Source organism: Aptenodytes forsteri, unplaced genomic scaffold (assembly GCF_000699145.1).
Source record: "Aptenodytes forsteri isolate BGI_AS27 unplaced genomic scaffold, ASM69914v1 Scaffold172, whole genome shotgun sequence".
Classification (NCBI taxonomy): domain Eukaryota; kingdom Metazoa; phylum Chordata; class Aves; order Sphenisciformes; family Spheniscidae; genus Aptenodytes; species Aptenodytes forsteri.
The window spans coordinates 9,943,122-9,958,598 of NW_008795018.1; the positions used below are offsets into that span (position 1 = coordinate 9,943,122).

The following is a 15,477-nucleotide window of genomic DNA, read 5'->3' on the forward strand; positions in this document are numbered from 1 at the left end:
TTGTTTTTTTTTTTTTTTTTTTTTTTTTTAGGGACCAGAGCTGCTCAGCAAATACATTGGAGCAAGTGAGCAAGCAGTTCGAGATATCTTTAACAGGTTGGCTTTGTAAAGATTTGTGATGTTATCAATGAATTTTATTGGTTGAAGCTCCAAGAAATAATTTTCTTGTCCTAGGAGAGACATGGCATCAGATCACAAAAGCATCTGAAATAATTAGTTGTGCCGAACCAGATGTTCAGATCCTGGCAAGTTCAACTTGACTGTCATTTAAGAACTGAGCATTTTGGCTCAGATGAGGAGTGCACTTTTGAAGCTGAACTCCCAGTTCTCTCCATTTACAGTGCATTGGTTCATATCACAGAACCATCTTGGAAAACACATGCTGAATTCCTTTCAGGTGATTCCAGGAGACAGTCGAGTGTGCTCCAACTAATAATGAACACTCAGTACATAGGATCATACTAGACTTGGTATTGAGGTCCTCGGTACCAGTTGTTTTGTTTTTACAAATCTGCCCTTACTCACCCTCAATGCTCACTAATGTAAATATATCCTACATAGCCTTTGCTTCTCGTGTAGTTTACAGTGTAGGCAGTCTTTGTGTTAGATGTACATAAGCCAAGACCTCGTCTGCAGTGATTGGATTTTAGAGCTTTCATGTACATTAACATGACAGTTGAGTACTTCAGAAATTATAAAGTGAGTGCAAGGTATGTCATAAAAATGAGCAGTGATTCCATTGCAATCCAATTCTTCAGAACCTCTTAATTTCTACAGAAAACAGATTTTCTGTTCTCTCGTTTAAAGATAACTGTTATCTGAAGCAAAAAGCAATTCCCTTTAATATTTCTAAGCAGTTTTACCTGTGACCCAAACTTAAACAGAATTTAAGTATTGCCTTTTTTTTTTTTCCTTTTAGAGCTCAGGCAGCTAAGCCTTGTATTGTTTTTTTTGATGAGTTTGATTCTATTGCTCCTCGACGAGGTCATGACAACACAGGAGTTACAGATCGAGTGGTTAACCAACTGTTGACTCAGTTAGATGGTGTGGAAGGCTTACAAGGTAATAATTCATACGTGTGCTCCTTTTTACGCAAAAGTTTAGCAGATGTTAATGATATTTTTCTGCACTTTCCTAAGGGGTTTATGTGCTAGCTGCTACTAGTCGCCCAGATTTGATTGACCCTGCTTTGTTAAGGCCAGGTCGACTGGATAAGTGCCTGTACTGTCCACCTCCTGATCAGGTGAGGAAACAAAGCATTTTACATGAGAGGCAAGGAAAAAAAAAATCAAACTAATGGGCTTTATTCTCCTTTTCTTTATATTTAGTGGCATCTGAAACCTGGACAAAGTGGACTTGATTGCCCAGCCCCAGTTATACAACAGTATAAATTCACTGATTGTAGTGTCAATGTGTTCACACAAAACTGGGGAAAGACAAGGTTGTTTACCACAGTCTTCAGGATCAAATCATGTTCCTGTGGATATAGCTGATTTTTTAAAAAATAAATAAATAAAAAAGGAAACTAGTCTGCAGAAAGACATTGGATGCAGGGTGGTGTTTATCATGTTCTGCGTCTTTCTCTGAATTACGAGTTTAGTGGATCTGTCATTTGCTTGAAATGATAAACCATAGCCATTCCCAATCCAACTCTTGAATTATCTGAAGTTTTCAGAGCAGTTTTATTCCAAATCCAGTTGATCCCGCTCTTCTTTGCCCACATTTAATTTGGAATATCCAAGCTCTTTTTAAGTCAGATGTGTCACTAGTTAGGAAAGGAATGATTCCCATTGATTTTAGTGGGGTTTGGATCAGGCCTTTGAGGCTGTACAATGTGTGTCTTTTGATTCCCCATTTTATGAGAAAGAATCAGTGCTGTTCATTTGCAGATTAGCTGGCACATTTAACAAATACCACATCATTGCATTCTGAAATACACACGAAGAAGATGATCCTGTGCCTTAAGAACACAGATATACTCTCTTTTCCTTTTTTTTTCTTCTTTTTTTTTTTTTTTTGATGGTAAACTTCTGATTTAGAATATGATCGTTCAGGTAAACAGAAGTTTTTCACTTTTGTCATACTTCTCTTTGCAAAAGGACATATGAGTAGCAGAGTTCACCTTCATATTTTTATATATTTCATATATAAAAATCCCAGATATTAACTGGATATTTAGAGAACTACGTTTCTCTGTATACTGCGTTTGGTACAGTTTCTCTTAGACTCTTCAAGAAAATGTAACAAAATGTATGCCTATATTGTAAAGATTGATTACTGCACAGTATGTCCTATATGTACTATTATTAGGGTAGTATCTTCTTCAAAAAAGATCCTTCCTCCCTCTGATAGGAAGTTGCTTGTGACAGGGCCAAAGCACTATCTAGCAATCAGGACAAGGAAGATAACAGGTTGCTTTACTGACTTTTTTTTTTTCCTCCCTTTTTACAGAATTCACGCTATGAAATCTTAAAAGCTCTCAGTCATTCTCTGTCCTTGGCAAACGATGTGGACTTTCAGGATTTGGCAGCAAAAACAGAACGGTTCACAGGGGCTGACCTAAAAGCTTTATTGTACAATGCCCAGTTAGAGGCAATCCATACTAATTTAGGTTCAGGTTTAACACAGGTAAATAAAACTGATATAAAAGAAGTCTCTCCTCTCTTTATTTTGATGCTGATATGTTTAAAAGGGTTAATTTTATCCATGGTTTTTTAGCAAAATTATGTTTAATAAGGTTTAGTTTTCCTATATTTGTATACAGAGGATTAAAATCTTACTATGTTTGCAGAAAAATGCAAGAATAATGTAATAAATTAGTTTAAATACTTCTTAAACACAAGTTTTTTTCACTTTATGATAGGTGTTTAATGTTAAATAGATTTATGTAAGCCAAATCTGTTTATCGCTGTTATGAGGAATGACTGACAGATCAATAGGAGGGATCCCACTCAGAGTTTCTTCGGAGCAGCTAGCAAATTCAGTTTTGAGGTGGCACATTTTTGGATGATGGAGGAAGCAAGGAATTGGTGGGTTTTGTAGAGTTGTTCCAACAGACTGAATTTGATCTGAGGTCAGGAAAGAAGTGGCAAGAGGATGGTGATGTCTGAAGTGGCCTGCTCTGGCTCATCTTCCAGGCACCAGCAGCTATTACTTGCACTTCCAAGGTACAGGATCCCACCCTTGGTTTATACCCCTTATGTGACTGACAGGTCCTTTCCTCTTTTAGCCTCTATTCAGCCACCTCCCCTCACGTTTTTGATGGCTGTCTTCTGGTTCTAGCTGGAAAGGGGCAGGCATGGCTTCCGCTAGTTGGAGGTCAAAGGGAAGGGTTGGGTCAGGGGTGCAAAAGCAAGGGGACCACTTGGGTTCTTTTTGTCCCAGCTGTTACCAAGGGATGGGGCTCTGAGGATGCAACTCTGAGTATTGGGAGGGATCTCCAGCATATCTTCCCTAACAATCCCTTCACTTGTAGCATCAGTAAGTAGTTGTAAGGATACCTGATGATTATCCGTCTTTAGAGGAGGCGATTGTCTAAAGCAGTGGTCTCCGGAGTGATGTGCACCCACCCCAGGGGGTGCACAAGACAATCCATTGAGGTGCAGGAAGAAAATATTAGAATTTCAATAGTACATGTATATAAATTACAAATAAATATGCATATATTTGGTGGAGCGTGCTCAGAATTTTTTTACTGATAGGGGTGTACAATCAAAAAGGTTTGCAGACACCAGTCTAAAGCAACAACTGTGATTTCCACATCAGCACTTAAAATGTGTTCACTATGACTAAAGATGAGTACAGCAATTGGGCACTGTAAAAGTAGACTCACCACAATCTCCTAGACCACTTTACACAAGATACTAAATTGCCTGGAGGGAATGGTTGAGACAGAAGTGATACAGTTCTACAACAGAAAATGTACATGAAGTTTCCCAACACTTGCTGTTACTGAGTGAGACAGTTCAAAGCAAACGAATAAAACCTTAAGATTATCTCCTCAAATTATTTTTCTAGCATGAAGACAGAAAAGTTCTGCTTAAAGGCATTGGGTTTTCTTAGCAAAATATTTGGAAATATACTCCCAGAGAAAGACAGATTACTAGAATCAAATGTAAATTGGTGTTTCATTTGCACTGTATATGAAATTTTTTAATGTATTTCAGATTGCAATTAGTTATGAGTTAACACTTCTAATGTTCTGTTCTTTGTCACAGGATTTTGGTTCCAGTTCCGATAGTGACTTCAGTCTCTCTTCCATGGTTTTTCTAAACCACAGCAGTGGCTCAGATGATTCGGCAATAGATGGAGAAGCAGGGCTAGAGCAATCTCTTATTTCTTTAGACATGTCTGACTTGCTTCCTGAAGATCCAAGGTCCAACATGTATCGTCTTTATTTTGGAAGCTCTTACGAATCGGAGCTGGGAAATGGAACTCCTTCAGAACTGGTAAATTACTTGCTTAATATTTTGAATTTTCTAAATATTATCAGTTATGAAGCAGAAAAACTGAACTAGGCAAATGGTATGGTTTTATAAATACAATTATGTCTGCTTTGTCCTTCAAACTGTCTTCAGCCTATACCTTGTGGTCCATGGTGGGGAAGAATATGGAAGGATGTGATCTGACAAAATACAATATGGACTTCTCTGCAACTTTGCAGGACTTTAAAATCAAAATTCCAAAATACGCTTAATACCTTATAATCAAGCAAACTGCATTCATAGTAGATCTTACTGTCTGGTGTAATGGCTTGTTGCCTTCCAAAGTTTAATACTAAAAGAGTTTTCAACTTTTTGGTGTTTTGGGTTTTTTTTAACTTAGTTTTATTACTAAACAATGACCATCCAGCTTTCAAGAATTAAGTCATAATCTTAAGAATCAAGAAACATTTTTCAGTTTCCAGTAGAGTGTGCATTAATGGAATAATCTGACCATGGGATTGTGTAAACAACAGAAGCAAACCTTAGCTTCCATCGTCACTCTTAAGAAGCAGAATTCCTGTTGTAGTATCACATTGCACAGAAAGCAGCACGTTCTCTGGCTAGCTTGCAGACAGGGATGTGCTGGTTGGCTACCCAGCACCTGCATAGTGATCAGCTGGCCAGCTCGTTTTGCTTGGCTGCCTGGTAAGCAAAACAGAATACGCTGCCTCTGAGCTCCTTAGGGTGAACAGATGACTTCAGAGTTTGCATGTGATCCATCGGACATTAGTTTTCAGGATCTGTTGTAGAATTGCTATTACAGGTTAGTTATCAAAGTTGTTAGACTCCTGTTTTCAAAACTGTCTTGCATCGGTTCTTAAAGCCAAAGATAACTTACCTTGACATTGGAGAACTAATTACTGACTGCTAAGGTGCTTTTGTATGTTTTATCTTGCATTATAGATTATAGTCTTCCATTATTTTATCTTTAGACACTTCAATTTTCCTCTAACTGTGAAAGTTTTTCAGCAAGGCTACAAGGACTTTGATCTCTTAAAGTTGTTGAACTTGAAAGTTCACGCTTATCAAGTGCACAGAGAATTTGGAGGTGACTAATATTTAAATTGTAAGTCACTCCAAAGCAAACTACATAAACTTGCCCAGACTTCAGAACGACTGATTTTCATATGTAAATAAAACAATGGACTTAGTAGACCTTTATTCTTTTTGAGATAGGCCATTGCAAAAATATTTAGACCTTTTCTAAAGACGAAACACTTTATTTTCACATTTGTACTTTTCCCTAAACACCGTGGCAAATTAACCTAAACTTTCTGTTCAAAAAGTTATGTATGTGATATATTTTTAAGAGAAAGTACTCTTCTTGCCAGTGGGGGCAAGCTTATACTGAATTAAATTTGTAGGCTAAATCTTAATGGTGGAGTTGCTCTTTTGGATCCATAATGAGTTACTGTATTTCTCCTTGTGGTCAATTTAGAGCTCTTTGTGTTTGTCTGGACCAAACTCCATAACTCACGATTTTACCAGCGTGACTCAGAGAGACACAGCATCATCACAACCTTCAATGCTTAGAACAGCTTCTCAAGAAGATTCCCTGGAAAATAACCAGGAGCAGCAAACAGAGCACCTGAGGACAGAAATCAATGCTATCAAAGCCAATTACAGAAGCAAGAATGGAGTATGGCAGGTTTTTTGATTATTTAGTCTTAACACTTTTCTATTGTTTATTGGTATTTCAATAAAGAATTTCTGCAATAATATTACATATAATGTCACAAAAATAGCAAAGATAAGTGATACCTAGTTTGAGGAGAAATAAGCCAGATGTTGGCACTCATTTAACTAAATAGTTATTTCTGTGTTATTTAGTACTGGAGGGGGGCGGGGGAGTTGTGATTGTATTTGTAATACATTTCTGTACATGTAACGAGGAAGTTCCAGAGTTACTGATATTTGTGGCACTATGTCTTTGTTTCTATGGTAATTTTTCATTGTCTGTTCATGGCTCTGTTTTCAAGGAGGACAGCACCCTTAATCAGTCAGTGCTTGCCAAGAACACTTTAATGATTACCCAGTCCCATCTGATGACTGCACGTGAGGGTATAAGACCATCCATTAGCCAAGATGACTGGAAGAATTTTTCTGAGCTGTAAGTATTAAATTTTTTTTGGTAATTGTGTATTCAGTGGAGATTTGGTCTTTTCACATTTCTTATTCATCAGAAACACAATAGTTATTTAACGTGGGGAATGGCAGAGTTGAATAGCTTCTGACAGCAATTTTTTTCAGAAATATTAAATTACATACAAAGTATTTTACCAGTGCATTGTCTTTTGTTTTTATTAATGTAGGACCTAGAAATTCTAATCACAGACCAGAAGACCCTTGTATTATGTTCAGAGCTATACCAGTATGAAGAGGCACCAATTCTCTCCGACTTAGAGCTAGGTCCTTCCTGCTCCCACTGAGTAGCAGCCCCTCGTACTTTCAAATTGCTGGGTTTTGACTCTCCGTGGTGGTCTTTGTAGCTGCTGTGCTTGGGAAAAGGCAATAATCTGCAGAAAAGGAGAATATGTCTCCTTAGACTTGGAAAAGACTGGAGTGAAAAAGCTGGAAACTGTCATCGGGATGTTCTGTGATTCACCAGCGGGTTCTTCTGACGTGAAGATTGTTAGGAGTTGTCTTCCTCAGCTGATACGTAGATAAGCAGGTCTTACAGCAGGGGAAAGAGAGAAGGAAGGGACAGGAAAGGAGGAGAATGAGAGATGCTTCCCAGGAGTCTATACCACCCTGTCCACTTCTGTTCCTTGTCCCACCTCCCCACCGCCCCAAAAAGTAAAAATAAAAAACAAACAAAGAGGAAGCAGGGCAGAGAGCTCTCTGAGTTAGGTTTGTGGCTGAAAACTCCTCCAGGTCCCCAGGTCTGAGGGGACATGCACTCTTCGTTTCCATAAAAATATACGTAAACATCTGCAGTTGTGTGTTGCATTCATGTGTATCTGAAGAGGCATATGCAAGCAAAGGCATTTCATAAGAATTTGCTAATATCTTTTTCTATTTCCAGGTATGATAATTTTCAGAATCCGAAGAAGAGGAAAGGACAAGTTGGCTCAACATTCAGACCAGGACAAAAAATAACTCTAGCTTAGTAACTTGTATTTGCTTGTAATTGCTAAACTGTAACTGGAAATTTCAAATGTGATTAAATCAAATTATTTATATTCATATGGATTTATTAATGCAGCAGTTGAAGATAAGTTTCTTTTAAACTTACATGCTGTAAAATTATGTCACATCTTATTTTGAAGAAAATTGTCTTCTTTCAGATTGATATTAAATTTTTGAGAGAACATTGGTTACGTTCTGTCCAGTTGTTTATCACATAAAATTTTAAATTTTGCTTTTTATCAATATAGTTGCCAAAACCTAACAATGATTTCCTATCCCTGTTTATTTCCTCACAACAAATAGATTCTGTTGGAATAAACTGTAATATCTAATGGTTGAAATGTTTTTAAAAAAAATTCTATAGAGCCATTCTCTAATGGTCTTTGGAGAGGTGTTAGAGAAGGGTGGAACTTCATATGTTTATTGGTAAGCAACTAGTCTAATACTTCCAGAACAAGTATAGCAAAAAAAGAAATATTAAGACAGACCAAGATAATTGTATCTTGTTTTCTGCCACTGTTTATTATTCCGAAGAATATCAAGTTGCATTTCACAACTGCTGTATCTTCTTATCCCCATCTTTTCTTCTTGGAGACTGTTCAAAAACATCTCTGATGTTTGGAAGCTTTCTAATGTTACATCCTGAAATTATTCACAACTACTGACTTACATGAAGATTGTTAAAGAGTTGTGTTTCTTGGCTGACACATAGATTAAGCAGGCCTTAACAGAAGGGGAAAGAAGGAAGGGGCAGGAAAGGGAAAAAAACTAGAGATGTTTCCCATGAGTCTGTACCACCCTTTCACAACATTTTGCCAATACCTGGGGGGTTTTGCTTGGTTGGTTTTTCACTAATCCTCCTTCCCTACTATTTATCTTCCTGAGGTAATTAGAAAACATTGATTTTTATTTTTTGGGGGGCGTCTTTCATAGCCGTTATGTGCCTTTTCACACCTGTATTGCTTTGGGCCATTGGTCATTATCACCCTTTCTGTGATCAGATAGCATGTCCAGGCTTCCTCTGGTCACTTCTTCAGGTACATTAGTAGCAGCAGCCTTCCTCAAGCCGCTCCTAAATGTTTGATTATATGGTCCCACTACATGTTCCAATTTGTTATTTCATGCATTGAAATGTATCATGCTATGTCAGTAATCAGAAGAACACATCACATTAAACAATGTAATCATACGGTCACTGCTGTCTATTTGTAGTTCCTATTCCCAGTGCCAGCAAATAACCCAAAGAATGCATGATTTGTGTGTTTATTCTTGCAGCCTGGTACCGGTGAAGCCTGTATACACTACAGGCCTTGATACACTACAAGTCTTAGCTCGTAGCAGTTAATACCCCTGACTTTCTCATTTATCCTGAGCTATTGCTTTCTACGCATACTTAACTCTTGCTTTAGTAGCTTCCGAAACTGAAAATCCTTATTGCATTACTACAAAGCCCTACTACTGTCAATACCGCTATGTCATTAACATCATACTTATTTTTTAAAAGTGGATCTATGTTTGTTTAGCATTAGAGCCATATCCTAGCTTACTTCTAACCTTGAGTTAATCTTTCTTATGTAATAGTGTCCTTTCTTTCCTTGTTCACCTTGTTTTAAATGGCTGTAGAGGTGAATATGAATAGAGGTTGAACAGTAAGCAATTTGCTGCAAAGCAGCAAGTCATTCCCTGCCACATGCTCCATGGTAACTCACCATGGTGGTGAGCTGTGGTAAATGTAAGGTACTCTGAAGAAATTTATCTTTTAACGGAAGAGGGGCAAAAACTATGGATATTGTTAATGAAGTGCAGCAGCTGACAAGCTGTAACTAGTTACTCTGCTTTGTTTATGTGTCAAAACTAAAAAACCATGGGTTTTTTTTTTTCATTTCCTTCTCCAGGTCCAGTAATTCATTTTGGCTATTTCTTGCCTTCAGGATGTAGTTTATTTGTTTATCAGTTTCTTGTCATCTTTTTCCGATGATTATTTATCCAGTGACATTTCGAGCTCATTCAAAATACTTTTTTCTCTTCCTCGAGCTTCAAATTCCACACAGTTTTCATCTCTAACCTAAGGAAATGTTATATTATTTTCTATTCAAATACTTGCACTGAAACTTCAGCCCAGTTAATTTAATTGATTAGTTCCTATAGTTTCTCAGATAGCTCTAGCAGCTTTTCACTTATTCTTCCACCTACTGGCTTAATGATTTTGCAGTCAAAGTTTCTTTTCTACAACTAGTGCTCTGTAAGAAGGTGGTCCTCTAGCGCTTCCCTTGCCAAAATTGTTTAAAGTACATTGCAGTTTATTACATCTTTTCTGTTCGGTAAAGAAGTCTTCAACTGTTACAAAAGCATCCAGGTTAGCCCAAATTAGTACTAGTACCTGTTCTTTAACTTACATCTAAATAATGGATGCACCAGATTTATTAGAAATAGAAAAGATTTAACCTTCCTAGTAATGACAATCTCATAATGCACTGATACTTAAATCTGAAAGGACCAGTCAGAGGCCAATCATAATTAAAACAAAGACAGTACAATAATCTGTGGATTATCTTCACACTTGGAATCATTTAATTAGAGGACTATACTTCAATGCCAAGTATTATATTGTAAAGTTAAAAAGGAGAGCATGCTTGTGTTAGGCTGTATGTCGAGGTCCTGTCAGTCCTCAACCAAAATTAGATACTATACTGTCATGGAAAATGTTCTTAAAAACCGGGAAGCCTAGGTTCCAAATCTGCTTTCCAAATCTGCGCTCTTCCTTTCTACGTGCAAGGAATTTCACCAGCGTGCTGAACTAACTCGGGGGTGTGCGGGTGGGTGTGTATATACACCCTCCCGCACACCCCTATATAGATAACCTTGGCTATTGCTGTGGGTAGTATCATTTGATCCAAGAAAGTAGGTCACTATTAATAACCAGTTGCTGTTAGGTGATCTTCGGTTACATTCTGAATTATATTAACATCTCATCTTAAAAGATAGTAGAGTATCTAAATGAAGCCTGGCTAAGATCCGTTGCACAGGCACAGGAGTCCAACGCACAGGGAGCATAAAGCCTACAGCTAACTGGGGGACAATCCCTTCTGTACAAGCGTTGTGCAAGAAACGTCAGCTGGCCTGTGGAGGCTTTTTCACAAGGCCCAGTTGTTAAGTACGCCAAGAGTGAAAAGGGACCAAAACCAACGTTTGTTTCACGTTCCACAGGGCAGCGGGGCTTTAGCCGCAACGGCTCATGAAGATGCCACAGGCAGCCCAACGGCGGATGTCGTGTTTGAGCCTTTTGACCTCTGTTTTCCACTCTCCTCCATCAAGTCAAGAACCAAGTGAACTCCGTGTGAACCAGCAACCTAAAGACGGACAAATTCTGTGCCTCCCTAGTAGCTCATCCGTCATTCCTACCTCCCTTAAGTGATACTGATGTCGGTCTTTCTGGGTATATCTTACAGCCCATATAAAAGGTTGATAACCTGGGGTAGCTTTTTCCTTTCACTCCTGTTGTCACCAACATTGTCAGCTGTCACTGACCTTTTCTCAATTGCCAACCAGTCTTTCCCCGTAGTCAAGCGACTTCTGAAGAAACAAGTGTTAAATATAGATGTAAACACTTACCTTGTTTCTAACGTGCAAGGGATTATTTCACTTTGTTAACAGGAACTCAATTTCCACTACTATCCTGTAATTTTTCTTAAAAAAATGTTTGGGCAGCTTTTACTCTAAAAATGATTTACGTTCGAAGCTGTCTTCTTACAGCTGTGTAGCTGATAAGTTTTTCAAATACTGCCTTGGAAAAATGTACCTGTTTTGAAGCGATCCACAATTCTGGATTGAGTCTGTTGACAACTAGAAAAAGTTTCTTGAATAAAAAATGAGATAGTGGGTCAATTCTGCTAAATGCTGATTTAATCAGTGCAATTAACTCCACTGAAAGCATCATATGTCTTAATGTCGAGACATTAAGTAATGTCCAAATTACCAGATTAGGAATTTGGTAATTCCTAATAAGCAAAATCTGCCAGACGTGCTTTTCCCAGAATTGGGGACATTGAATACCATCCAATGTGTTAGGTCCTTTTATTGTTAACGCCATTCTGCCGTAAATCACATTTGTTGTATGTTTGGGAAACAGAATTTGTGTTGTACAGTAAAAATTTCACAAGGTATTTGTTACATAACTTCTACTTCTTAAGGGATCAAACTTTGTTCCATTTCCAAAGAGAAAAAAAACCATTTGAAATGAAATTAACAGACAAGCAATGTCTGCCGAGGCTCAGATTACATTAGGCTTATGTTTCATAATAGACGTCACCAGCTAGAACTCTGCTTGACAATATTTTAAGCATGACAGTTAGCAGCCTGCTTAAACACACAAATTTTATGATTTACATTAGGTTTTGTCCTGGTTTCGGCAGGGATAGAGTTAATTTCCTTCCTAGTAGCTGGTACAGCGCTGTGTGTTGGATTTAGGGTGAGAACAAAGTTGATAACACACCCATGTTTTAGTTGTTGCTAAGCAGTGTTTGTACTAAGTCAAGGCCTTTTCAGCTTCCCATGCTCTACCAACTGAGAAGGCTGGAGGTGCACAAGAAGTTGGGAGGGGGCACAGCCAGGACAGCTGACCCAAACTGGCCAAAGGGACATTCCATACCATGTGACATCATGCTCAGTATATAAAGCTGGGGGAAGAAGAAGGAAGGGGGGGGACACATTTGGAGTGATGGCGTTTGTCTTCCCAAGTAACCATTACACGTGATGGAGCCCTGCTTTCCTGGAGATGGCTGAACACCTGCCTGCCCATGGGAAGGAGTGAATGAATTCCTGGTTTTGCTTTGCTTGTGTGCGCGGCTTTTGCTTTACCTATTAAACTGTCTTTATCTCGGACTCCGGCAACAGGCCTTGCAGCCACTCAGACCCCGGCAACAGGCCCTGCGGCCACTCAGACCCCGGCGACATGCACTGCGGCCACTCCAACCCCAGTGACAGGCCCTGCGGCCACTCCCCACGAGTTTTCTCACTTTTACTCTTCCGATTCTATCCCCCATCCCACCGGGTGGGGGGGAGTGAGCGAGCGGCTGTGTGGTGCTCAGTTGCGGACTGAGGTTAAACCACGACAGGTTTGAAAAGTACTTTGGCTTTTAGTTCACCCAAACAAGTCTAAAATTTGTGTGGACCAATCTGCACTTAACATCATACAGGAAGTTTCTCCCTCCCCTTCTTCCGGCATTAAGGAAGCAAAGTAAATTTCTCCAGCCCAAAAGCAAACAAATCTTTTAAAATATAATTTCAAAACAAAAGCATTGTATGAATTTAATTTATTCACAGGATACTTTACTCAAACTAACTGGGGGGTGTGTTTGTGTATGTGTGTGTGTGTGTGTGTATACATATATATATTATAAAATATGAATATATAGTTGGCTTTTTTACTATTACGACTCTAATTTATCATTTTACTTGTTGCCTAATTTATGTCATAACTCCTAGTTATTATGAAAATAGTAAACTACATACGTGCTGTGTTACTGCATGAGGATCTGACTGTTTATTATTTAGTACCTCCTAAGCTCACAGAGTAGGGTGGGAGTGAAGCCCACTGTCCAGGGAGTTAAGACAGCAATCAAAACCGTAAGCAATGCAGGAACTTGGAAGAGATCAGAAGCAGAACGGAATTTCTTGTGTGAGTTAGGTCGGTATTTGCAGCATTAACCCTATGGAATGAAGCTGGGAGACCAGACTACAATTTGTCAACGTCAATCGACAGGTAGGAACTCATTCCACTCTCACAGGCATCATTCGGGGATAACCCGTTTACAGCTGCCACTTGAGAACCTCGGCCAGGGGAGCTCAGGTGGTTCGGCAGAGGGCTTTCAAATCGGCACTCCTTCAGTACATTTCATTACAGGGGTTTGTAGAGTCTCCGTTGCACTTAATATTCCCTCTCTTAAAAGTGGGCCATCTGTTAGCATGACCTTGGCGTCAGATGTAACTATGGGTTAAGTGAAATATTTTGCATCGGAAGCACAAGGGAGATGGCAACTTGGTCACGGTGATAATGTGTTTGACCTCAGTGCAAGCTGTCATAATACGTGAAAAGTTTAGCATTTTTTTAACTAATACCGAGTTTTGCCTCAGGTACAAATTTTGAGACATTAGTTTTATAACCTGTTTTAGTTTTTTAGCAAGTCATATACCAGATTATTTCCCTCTTTGATTAGCATATGCACAATAGGATTGGAATGGTACAAATCTCGCTTTAAGGCTCAATTGCTTTCGTTTTCCCATGTCTAAACCAGGCCAAACGGTAACAATCTGTCATAGGTACACTGAAATGAAACTCTGTTGACTAAGGTTTAGTGTGCTGTTCCAGTGATGCAGCAGAGAGATCTAGGATAAAATATTTTCAGATGCTCAGATGGTGGTCGGTAAAGAAATGCTAAATCTGGTTTTCAGGTCACAAGTGTAAGTCAGACTAATAGAAATGAAGTGTGAAAAATTCTTCCTCCGTATCCTCTAGCAGCTGGTGGGGCTGGTAAGACTCCCAAGTATGCGGCCTTCCCGTAATGTCGTACCGCAGCAGTGTCCTATCAGCTGCTGTCAGATAACCAGGGTAGATTTTGCGTCTCTTAGTCGTGCCGTCACACACTAGTCTCCAGAAGTCTTTAATAGCTTGAATTAGTTGAAATGATTTAGTGAAGAATGGGATCTCAGGGGAAAAGTCAGTTTGGGACTCCTGGGTGCAAAAAGAGGACCTCTTTCTTCATTGTTTACACAAAAACAGCTCTTAAGAATCTGCAGTAATGGTTATTACCTGATTTAGGCACAGCTATAACACAGTACGTATCTTGTGGAGACCCAGTGGGTAAGTGGACACTGGCGCTAGATTTTGGTACATCAGAAATTATTAGGGTCATACAGCTGACGGGCAATTTCCCTTGCTTCCAGAGATCAGCAGCTTTGTAGAATAAAAAGCGAAATATTTGAAACCACCCACAAGATCCTGTCAATGCCATGCTATATCATTCCAGCATGAGCACAGCTAGGATAAAAGCCATCCTCGCGGGTTTGTGTCATTTTTCTATTAGGAAGATATTTGGATCCTTCAGATTCAACGCTAATTCCATTTCCCAAATTATTGCCAAGTTTCAGGAAACTAGTAAGATTATTTCTTAATAATTAATACTTATTACTTTAAAACAATGCCTGTATATTGCCAAAGCACTGTTTAAATAATTGTATAACTAAAACATCACGACCTTGTTTAGATACTAAAACGCTACAACGGGGGCTTTCTGGTGCATAACAGTTTTGGTGTTTGCCAAGAGTTAACTCTTAGCCCATTTGCCAATGCCCATTTTCCCAGGAGTTAGAAACTTGCCAATTTTCTAAATGTCCTTAATTAAAAAGCAGAGTTTAAAACAGAGAAAGAAACACTTGAAGTCAGCGTATTGAAACTTTCTTTCGCTGTGGATCCTGGGGAGAAAATAATCTTGGCTTCCCACACATCAGCACCCGCCTCCCTCCCTGACCCCCGCTCTCCCTTCGCCCACGGTGAGGTGAGCGGATCTCACCGTCCTCTCCCCGCGGCCGTCCCGGTGCTGCAGATCCCGCTAACCGGGCCACGCCTTGGTGAAGAGAGTAGCTCTAAAGCCGAAGTCTTGCTAACAGGGAGCGGGCAGCCTGCTGCGGGTGACGTGAGGCACACGGAGCTGCTTTCTCTCCGCCGGTGACCGACGCGGGCGCCCCGTTCCGCTTGGCGCCGCGCCCCCAGCGCCCCAGCGCACGTTTGCGGCCCTGGAGAACGTTACAGAAGCGGAGCACGAGGGACGGTCCCTCGGTCCCGCTGAGCCAGCGCGGGGAGCCCACA

General features: G+C 39.6%; 2 protein-coding genes across 2 annotated transcripts in view; both read left to right on the plus strand.

The window, feature by feature from the left end:
• The window catches only part of PEX1 (peroxisomal biogenesis factor 1), a 27,693-nt gene extending 19,900 nt beyond the window's left edge, over positions 1–7,793 (plus strand). Inside the window, exons 17-24 of the mRNA XM_009275667.2 lie at positions 32–96; positions 920–1,062; positions 1,140–1,243; positions 2,452–2,628; positions 4,218–4,448; positions 5,923–6,123; positions 6,464–6,594; positions 7,510–7,793. Of these exons, the coding sequence (XP_009273942.2) occupies positions 32–96; positions 920–1,062; positions 1,140–1,243; positions 2,452–2,628; positions 4,218–4,448; positions 5,923–6,123; positions 6,464–6,594; positions 7,510–7,594 (1,137 nt within the window). The 3' untranslated portion in view covers positions 7,595–7,793. The remainder of the gene's footprint in view (positions 1–31; positions 97–919; positions 1,063–1,139; positions 1,244–2,451; positions 2,629–4,217; positions 4,449–5,922; positions 6,124–6,463; positions 6,595–7,509) is intronic.
• A 3,085-nt stretch (positions 7,794–10,878) lies between these two features.
• The window catches only part of LOC103895968 (1-aminocyclopropane-1-carboxylate synthase-like protein 1), a 20,297-nt gene continuing 15,698 nt past the window's right edge, over positions 10,879–15,477 (plus strand). The window contains exons 1-2 of the mRNA XM_009275718.2: positions 10,879–10,993; positions 15,021–15,299. Coding sequence (XP_009273993.2) covers positions 10,879–10,993; positions 15,021–15,299 — 394 coding nt within the window. The remainder of the gene's footprint in view (positions 10,994–15,020; positions 15,300–15,477) is intronic.